Source organism: Eurypyga helias, unplaced genomic scaffold, assembly GCF_000690775.1.
Source record: "Eurypyga helias isolate BGI_N326 unplaced genomic scaffold, ASM69077v1 scaffold29457, whole genome shotgun sequence".
Classification (NCBI taxonomy): Eukaryota; Metazoa; Chordata; class Aves; order Eurypygiformes; family Eurypygidae; genus Eurypyga; species Eurypyga helias.
This window is the reverse complement of record NW_010261540.1, coordinates 26,751-36,216: the sequence shown is the minus strand read 5'-3', so window position 1 is coordinate 36,216 and position 9,466 is coordinate 26,751. Positions and strand designations below refer to the sequence as shown.

At 45.0% G+C, this 9,466-nt stretch overlaps 1 protein-coding gene across 1 annotated transcript in view; it reads left to right on the top strand.

Moving 5' to 3' along the window:
* The first annotated feature begins 1,199 nt into the window (after positions 1-1,199).
* The window catches only part of LOC104512439 (ligand of Numb protein X 2-like), a 16,427-nt gene continuing 8,160 nt past the window's right edge, over positions 1,200-9,466 (top strand). The window contains exons 1-4 of the mRNA XM_010155414.1: positions 1,200-1,588; positions 4,163-4,389; positions 5,744-5,940; positions 7,246-7,614. Of these exons, the coding sequence (XP_010153716.1) occupies positions 1,200-1,588; positions 4,163-4,389; positions 5,744-5,940; positions 7,246-7,614 (1,182 nt within the window). The remainder of the gene's footprint in view (positions 1,589-4,162; positions 4,390-5,743; positions 5,941-7,245; positions 7,615-9,466) is intronic.

The window sequence follows — 9,466 nt, the reverse complement described above, 5'->3', positions numbered from 1 at the left end:
CAGAAATTTTCCATTTCATCACAGTTCTGCTTTTCTTTTTTGCTTTGAAAGACTGAGATTTTATTTTTTAGATAAACTTAAAAAAACCCCAAACACAAACCCCCCAACAAACCTCACCACCACCACAACAAACCCCTACGCTGTGTAATACAGAGTGCTAGCTTCACCTAGTACCACATTTCCTGCTTCATTAAAATAACTGCCAGGTTAAAAAAAATCCTTCCTGCGGTAGTCTGTGCGTCTAGAATAATCTGCTAGCAAAGTCAGGTGAATTTTAGCTGTAGTTACAATGGGCAAGATTCAATGTGGATGTGACTGGAGACATCTCTAGTAAAATCGGTAGAGGGGCATCTACAAAGCACTCTTGCCCCTTACCTTATTCTTCCAGATGCTAAGAAGTTGAAGCTCAAGCCTTTCTGTTACGTTACAACAAACTGTGATATGGACAATTAACGTTTTTTCCACTTAGAAAGCTCTTTAGTCTTTTTATAGGAATTTGTTTCCATGGGTGAACTTAGGCATGGATGAGTGGGGAACAATGCATTGTTTGTTAAAACGAACTTTTTTGAAGGGAGTGGGCTTAAAAGGAAGGAAATGTGGTTTAGATTTAAGTTTCTTTTGAAATTTCTTCCTCTTCTTTTTCCTCATCCCCCCACAAATCAAAAAGCCAAACAACTAGGCGTCCCCAAGCTCATGTTTCACCATACATATATCTAAAATATTTGGCATGATATGGAAAACCAGAGAGGAAAATGGTCAGTTTAAAAATTACTGTCTTGGTTATCCTTCCCTTCCCTCTCTGGGTTGTTCTCCCTCAAGAACATGTAGCTTTTGTCTCAGCTCTTCTGGTTTACACATTTGGCAGGATTTTATCTAGTCTGTGTCACTGGTGTGTGTAAAATAATATAAGCTTCAATTTATCCATGTGTTTAAATATTTTGCTGAATCAGGTCCTCATGTTCTCTGATACCTGGGTTGATTATTCACAGTGTCGCTCTGGAAGGAAGAACCCTAGGGGTGGGGGTGAAGATACGGGGTGAGCTCAAGGCAGGAATACAATTTAATTTTTAATTTGCTAGATCTAGAGTGGGCAGTTGGCTGGAAATCTCTCTTTCTCTCCCTCTTATTAGCAGTCGTCTGTGAGCTCCCACGTGACGAGTGTCCTTGCTGCTGGGCTGGAGCGCCTGATGCTGGCTACCATGGCTGATCCCGGAGCAGAAGAACACGCGTCCCAGGTTAGCGAACTCTGCTGCGAATGTGGTCAGTTCCACCTCTTGCTGGACAATCATCTCTACAACTTCCAGGATGAGGTGGATGATGAACTTGTCTGCCACATCTGCCTCCAGCCTCTGCTCCAACCTATGGACACTCCCTGTGGACACACATACTGTTTCAAGTGCCTTGAAAACTTCATGCAGGAGTATAACTTCTGTCCTATGTATCGGAAGAAGCTCTCTTTCCAGCAGTGCCACAAGTCCAGCCTTCTCGTACGAAACCTGTTGGATAAGCTGATTGTCTTCTGTCCTTTCAAGGCAGAGTGTCAGCAGACGATGCAGCGCTGTGAACTAGAAGCTCATCTGCAGAACAGGTGCATTCCCACTTACGTTTTATTATTGCTCCTCCTATAATGCCATCTGTCTGTTGTGCTTCCGATCCATTCTCAGAACAGTGGTTAAACTGGGGCAAGATGGGACACCATGGATGACAGAGGGTGAGGCCAGAGAGGTGGGTGGGTGAAGACAGCGTAATTGTGTGTGCATGTGTTATGGAGGCCAGCTCACATCTGCCGCAGAGGTGACAGGTGAGCTGCTTGCATGCCAGTTGTCAACAGACACAAAACCTATCAAACCTACCTAAATTTGTGTGTCCTGATCTGGGGCACCCGACTCTGAAAATTATTATAAACGTGCTTATTCTTGTTTCACTTGTGCAGAGAAGAAAGACAGGCACAAAGTCAACACTCTGGAAGCAAGGGATTGTGCAGTGTTGCCAGTTTAATTGGTCCAATTAAGATGTGCAATACATAAGTCTTTGATCCAAATAATGTAAGTCCCTCCAAGCTGCACACTGTGCAATTGCTGAGTTACCTACTTATAATTCCATTATCTCTCTTTCTTTTGCTGAGAAAGAGAAGAAAATGAAAACCACTATTTTTTTCCCCCCTTGTGCAGAGGAAGGCAGTGGGGTGTTTTTTTTCCTTGTGCTTGTCAGCAGAGATGTGTTTTGGTGCTTCCACTGCTGGCAGAGGTGGTGGCAGGCAGAAAATTGTAGCTTTAAAAGACGTGCAGGTGACAAAGCTCTTGCCGTGGTGCTTGAAGAACCTTGTTCCTACCTAGTTAATGATTGCAGGCAAGGGAACCAAGTACAAGCTGTACTGCAGGCGGAAGCAGAGCTTCGTTGGCAGTGGGTATTTTGTCCGTGGGCAATGAGAAGCCCAACGGGCTTGTTTCCTTTCAGCTGTGTGGTAGCTTTTTGTGGCAATGACATGTTTTAAAATAGGTCAACCAGTGTGCAGGGAACAGTTATGCTTAGGATACCTCTGCAGTTCCAGCCAAGGATGTATCCTTGCGGTGCTTGCTTGTCTTTGGTACCCACGAGCTGAGAGCTTGTGTTAGAGCCAGGGGAAGTGACGGAAGGTGCTCGTGTGCCCCTTTCCCTCGATCTGTGAAAGCTTATCATCTCCTTTTTCTTGCACAAACTCATTGTGCTGCTTTCCTGTGTTCCGACTGCAGGGACAAGGCTGCCCAGCTGTGTGGCTGTTTTGTAGCTGGGGCCATACCAGGGCTGAGCCTTCCTCTGCTCTGTAAATCTACCCTGAAATCAATAAACTTCTGTCACTTGTTAATCCCTTTGGCACAGCAGTTAAAACACAGAAGCGGGAGGCACCCTTAAATGTTTATGTTAGAGACCTGCCTGGAAACTGTATCATTCTCATATACATTTCATAGTTCTTTGTATCTTCCTTGGGGAGGTTGTGTTCTAAAAATCCAGGCTGTTTCACCTGGGCTGTGAGCATAGTTAGGCTGAAAAACTGAAAACAAAAAAGAGAGGAAAAAAATTACACAGGGATTTGGGTGTTCCTGTATTTTTTTAGTGTTAAGTGAGATTAACGGATAGCAGGAGACTTAAGGAAGTAAGGTGCATCTAGGAACCTTTTTTTCATGGCAGATTTCTCTGCCCTTTGCAAAATGAATTTGTTTCTTGACATCTTAAGAGGGACATATGCACAAGAGGATCAATCAGCTGCTGTTTTTAACTTTCAGGGTCATCCTACTGCTTGGAGGATAAATGACTAGGAATAAACCAGAGGAAGTAATACCGGGATGAGACTTGTTTAGCCAGAATGTAAATAGTCGAGTTTTTAATTTGAAAAGTGACTCTGGTAAACACCCAACACTACTCATGTCTCTGAAAGTGATGCTTTTGCATCCTCACCTGCCACCTTTTTTATTACTCTTGATAAAAGCTTGGTTTTCCTCACTCATTTTTGCTGACATAGGCCGGCCATGATATAGCTACATACAGAGCAGGTTTTGAATGCAGAATTGAATGCAGAATTCCTTCTTGAATCTCCATGTGGGGAGCAGTCAGTGAGCTTATAAATTGTAAATTGCTGCTGTTCAAGTAGAGCCATCACCTGTGTGGACTGGAGGTGGAATGTTTTCTGAGGGGCAGGTCTGCAGGTCTCGCTCAGCAAAAAACCCAAGCAGGCCTCGTGTGCTGCTCTTGCATGTTAGTGGTTTGTTAAAAACAAAGCCTAATTCAAGGCTGAGCTTGAAACTTGAGCCACTTCCTTTGCGTAAAGATATTTCACAGTCATCTCTAAAAGGTCAGAGCTAAGTATTTGCTTATATTTTAAGAGGTATGGTTTTCTTCATCGAGTGTTTGCCAGGCAAATATTTAGCAAGGGAGACTCCTGTTCCTATTACATTCTCCTTTTCTAAATGATTTGCTTAATTTTGACAGTAACAAAATAACAAGCCTAGTCTTAAGCTGGTTACAAGTAGAAGCTGAAGGTCAAATGAGACTAAGTTTTAGCATCTGTGATACAAGCTTTGCAGCTGATGAGATCTTGAACGTGCTTCTTCACAAAGCTTGTGTCAGTCAGAGCTTGCTTGTGCTGGTTAAACTACCCACTTAGTTGCTGACGATCTCTTTCTAGGTGTCCTGGTTTCAAGAAATACAAATCTGAACTACAGCGGAAAAAGAATCCCATTTCCAAAGGGAAGGAAGATCCCCCCGCCAAGGTGGAGACAAACACGCCCAAGGATCCGGAGGCACCAAGTGGAGGATCATCACTTGTGGCAGAAAGCTCTGCAGCTGCTGTGGTAGCGCTAGGGACTGCAGAGCCTGGACTGGTTAATCCAGCTTTTGAGGAGACTGAAGAAGGTGAGAGTTTGATACAGAAATGAAACTGTGTAATTACCTTTTATAATATAAAAATGAGGTAATTATCTCAGTTCAATTTTTAAAGTGTCCCCACCATTCTTAGATAGCCCCAAGGCTCTTCAGCCCCTAGTAGCCATGGGAGTGATCTCTTTCCTCAGCTCGTCCTTGAGCAGATGGGAGAGGCATTCATGTGCCTCAGGTGTGGCAGGATCTGGTCATGAGCACAAAACTGCCTGTGCAAAACAATTCGGAGAATCTCTGTTAGACTGCAGTGAGTATTTGCAGTTCTCTTTGCAGAAGCAGTGGCAGTCCCTGCCAATGTGAACACGGAATGCTTAGAAGCCAAATAATTAGTAATTAGGAAATGTTCCAGCTTCTCAGTTTTGTTAAGAAAGTTAAATATACAGTCAGTTTCCTGGTGTGGTCAATACCTCCCTAACGGTGTGCAGCAAGTGTGTTTTTATAGCATAACTGAGTTTTTGGGTTAATAGTTCTGAAACCCTTGCAGATAAAAGTAACCATCTCCACCTCAGCGTGGAAATCTCTTCGCCTTGTTCCCAAGTTAGCCTCAGTTTCCACATGAGCAGGTGCTGGCATCTGCTCTGCCTGTGCCAGAGTGAATATGGAGGTCACTTTGCTTCTCTGCTGGCGTCTTCCTGAAGTGCACACTCTGGGCAGGTTTTGCATCTCTTGTGTGACAACTGCAGCTCACCCTGACAGGCAGCACGCTTGGCTTCATTAGTGTTGGGCCTGCCTCAGTGTTCCAGGGCTGGTAGGTTTAATACCACTTGCTAACAGCAACTTTCATCTTCAAAGTGTCCGAGAAGCATCACTTAGTCTTCGGTATGCTGTGAATAGTAAACACTACTCCTGTTTTACAGGGGGGGGGGAAAAAGGAGGAAAGGAAATTACAGGAGGGAAGTCGCAGTGAGCTGCCTGTGGTAAAGTCACCGCAATGGCAGACCAGTAATTACAGCTGAGTGGTCCCCTTTTCTACCGGGCATTGTGGAGATTGGCGTTTGTTATGTGTGTGCTTGTAGTAGGCCAGCTGCCACGGCAGAAAACCAAGTCCTGCATGCTGAGTGAAACATACCGAATGCCCTTTAATAAAACTCAAGAAGTAATAATGAAAGAGTTTAAATTTGCTCTAAGCTAGGAGAAGATAGGAAACATTCTGGAGAAACTGTAAAGAAACAGGGTTTTTTGGTTTTTCATGTGACCTATTGTTCCCTCTGCCCATCGCTTCCCTCCGGACGCTACTCTGGACACAACCTGCCAGTCTTATAAATCCTGTGGTGCTGTCTGAAGAAAAATTCGATTAATGTGTTGTTTTCTCTTCAATTTCCACAATCAGACCTTCCTCAGAGAACTAGTCTCGTGGCTGAAACGACCACAATTGAAATTCACCGAGAAGACACAGAGGAAGAGCTGGGGATGAGGATAGTTGGGGGTAAAGACACCCCGCTAGGAAACATTGTTGTTCAGGAAGTCTTGCGGGATTCTGTCATTGCTGCAGATGGAAGGATAGCACCTGGGGACCATATTCTTGAGGTATGTGGAACCCATTGCTCCTCTTGACTTAATGAGGGCTGGGGAGGGAAGAGTTGCCTAAAAAAACAGGGAAATCTCTACAGCTGAGGGTTTAAAAGCACAGATCAGACTTGTGTGTCAGCAGCATTGGGTATCTGCTGGGGCTGAGGAGCAGACTTCTGAGGTTCCTTCCAGTCATATTTACCTTGCATGTTTGATAGTTCTTTGAAATTTAGACGATTTTGGATAAATAAGAAAGATTTCAATCTGATAAATTTCACGCAGTAGCACCATTTCTCTCCAAAGGATTGTGCTCTAGTTAGGAAGTCTTATAATTACTTGCCCTACTATGTTGCTTAAGCTGCATATTCTCAATGGGCAGGTCCAAAGTTTAAGACCTTATGACTTGAAGTAAGCATCAGATATGTAATGTGAGTAATGAAGAGCGCCAGCCTCGTACGGTGCTGGCCCACAGCCAGATTCAGATCCCAGACTAATCTCGCTGCGTGGCAGTGGGCTACTTGAGGCGGCAGAGGCTTGTGTGCGGCAGCAGAGCCTACGCGCAGGGAGAACTGTTAGCACCTCCCGGCTACGGCTGCCCAGTCATTTGACAAGCTGTAAAGACCTAATTATGCTGTTGGGCTGTGGACTTGAGTATGGACTGGCAGCCCCACATGCACAGGTGGCTGGTACGATCTCCCAGTTGATTTCTTAGATAAGACCAGTAGAGTAGCTTCTATTTTATCCAATCGCATTGTACATGTCTTAGTCCTGACTGGGCTGTAAATAGGGCAGGTCCCACACTTAATAGCTCTATTAACATCCTAAAAGAAGGCAGAGTCTTATGTGACAACAGACAAAACAAAAATTAGCTTCTCGGAGTAAAAGCATGGTTGGACTGATGATTCCAGAAGCTTGTAGGCTACGGACCACTCTTCAGCTTAAAAGTGAGGATGGGTGGTCTCTAATTTGAGTCTTCTCCTCCAAGTGTGTATTGAATGCTGGAAGTTAAGGGAAAGCAGTTCTGCATTGCCATGGGATGGATGCGAAGATTTAATATTTTGCAGTTTCAGATTTGCTAGGTATGCGAGTTGCCTTGTCTTGTCCCCGTCCTCAGCTATTCGCCATCAATCGTGGTCTAATTTCATCTACTTTGTTCTGCATTCTTTTTTAGAAAACTCTTCTCTAACATGCAGCAGCTGCTTCAGTCTCAGCACTGCACAGGGAGTTGTACATCCTGGCTCCAAGTTTTGAAGTTCCGCGCTGCGGACAGTGCCTAAATGATGTAGGTTCTGATTAGTGACTCTGGTTTGTTTGTCTTTCTAGGTGAATGGCGTCAACATCAGCAGCGTGACTCACTGCCAAGCTGTCTCCTTCCTGCGCCACCCAGGTCCTGTTCTCCACCTCATGGTCCTGCAGGAGAAGGGCTTTTCCAATAAGACTGTACAGCAGGATTCCACTTCTGCTACCAATCGGGAAGTCATCCACGTTACCTTGATAAAGAGAGACCGATCCGAACCTTTGGGAATCAAACTGATCAGGAAGACCGATGAGGCAGGGATTTTTATTCTAGATCTGTTAGAGGGAGGTTTGGCAGCCAAAAATGGAAAGCTGAGTCGGAATGACAGAGTCCTGTCAATAAATGGCCAGGATTTGAGGCAAGGAACACCCGAGGCTGCTGCGCAGATTATCCAGGTAATTTATGACGTGGTGAGGTTGTACGGCTAATGACACTGCAGCTCTCTGCGCTGATGGCAGGGCTCCTGTCCTGACCCAAGGGCTAACAGAACACACTGGAGCAAACTGCGTTCCCTGAAATATCTCTTTGGGAAAGTGACTTCCCTGCTGATGTGTGGGAAGCACTGCTTCCAAATGAAGGTAAACATGAAGAGTGGGAATGTGTCGTGAGTCATTTCTGATGAGTCTGAAGTGAGGAAGTTGCTCGTGGCACTTTAGTTCAGCTAAGGCAATTGGATCTCCTTTGTGGAGCCTTTCTTGCAGCATGAATATCCGTACGCACGACGTAGATGTGTGCAGCACAGACAAGGAGAGGACAGGACAGCCTCTCGTGCTTCAAACAGGCAAACTGAAGGTGTTTGTTGGGAGATGTGGTAGGCTGGCAGCACAGAACAGAGCCCTTTTGACTGATTTGAAGCCCTCTCCCCCCATTTTACCTTTAGTTGGGAAGGGAGTCTAGAAAAAAACATGAGGCACCTCAGGCTAAAAACATCCTAAAATATTAAACGGGTAGAAGAGAGGTGGTCTTTCTCTGCATAACAGGAATGCGCTCCTGCTGCAGCATGCCGAATGTTCTGGTGAAAGGAGTGGGCAAGGAATTTTGGTGAAGGATTAAGGATTGCTACGTGTGCAGCAGATACTGTGTAGATCAGTTCAAAGTCTTTATCTCCCTAGGCGGTGACCTCCCGTTTCTTTTTGTCTGAAGATCCTGACACAATACATCTCATCACATACTGTTTATATCCCGGAAAGGATCTGAGGTCAGCAGTGAGGGAGAGCCACTTCTCTTCGTGGTAATCAGCAGAGGAGTGCAGTGGCATGGGAGAAAAGAAGAGAAATTCTCAGGGTTCCAGTACTGAGATACTTTTATGTTATGTATGTGATTCCACGCTATGGCCTCTTAGACTTTTGTGTGTGTCCCACGAGTGCTGCTGTATTTCTGTTGCAATGTGCAAACGGAACTCCCATATGACGAATCTTTCTTAGGTCCCACTCAGCTCAGTAACCAGAGTCTCAGAACCAGCTTCATTAGGTCTGGGGATCGAATTCCTTTTGGAGCGATGTGACGGCCTTCTGAACATTTCTGTTCTTCTGAGAGTGGTTCAAATTCTTGGTTAAATGTAATTTTAATTTGGATTGCAAACTATTTGTAGAAAAGGGTCCTCCTGCCTGTATTGTAAGGTACCATTTATATAGGTCTATACGCACTGTATGTATCCTGGTACTCCGGGTTGGAGGGGAGGGCAAATCCCTGTCTTAGCACGCGATGTTTACATCGTGTTTTATGAAGACAGGGATGTGTGCCAGCTTGTCTGGACAAAAACTTGCTCTATCTGAAGTGGCTTGGAAGGAAAGAGGCTTTTTAAATTCTGCTGCAGAAGACAAAACTCTCCTGTACTAGTTTAAAAAGACAAAAAACCCAAAGCTGTTGATGCGGTCCCTCTTTGAGGCCAGGGAATTCGCTGCTGCCGGGGTGCTGTGGCACCCAAGGGTGCGGTGACCTGCATCAAGAACCAAGAGCAGCAGCCGTGCTTCTCTCGTCCGTGGCAGGAAAAGCCCCAAGTAAGCACATACGCCTTACCCCAGCCGAGTCCTTCACAATAAGGTTTTGTCACATTATCAGACAGAACAAACCGAATTAGAAGAGCTGTAACAATAGTGAATACTTTCCCTGTAGTCCTGCCAAGGCCAGACTTACAGCTGGTTAAGTGTTTAATTGGCAGCAGTCTTAAACAAAAGGTCGTGTTTCAGGTACTCTGGGGAAAAAAAAGGGTGGGAGATGTTGAACAATAGAGGTGGTACATCAGCT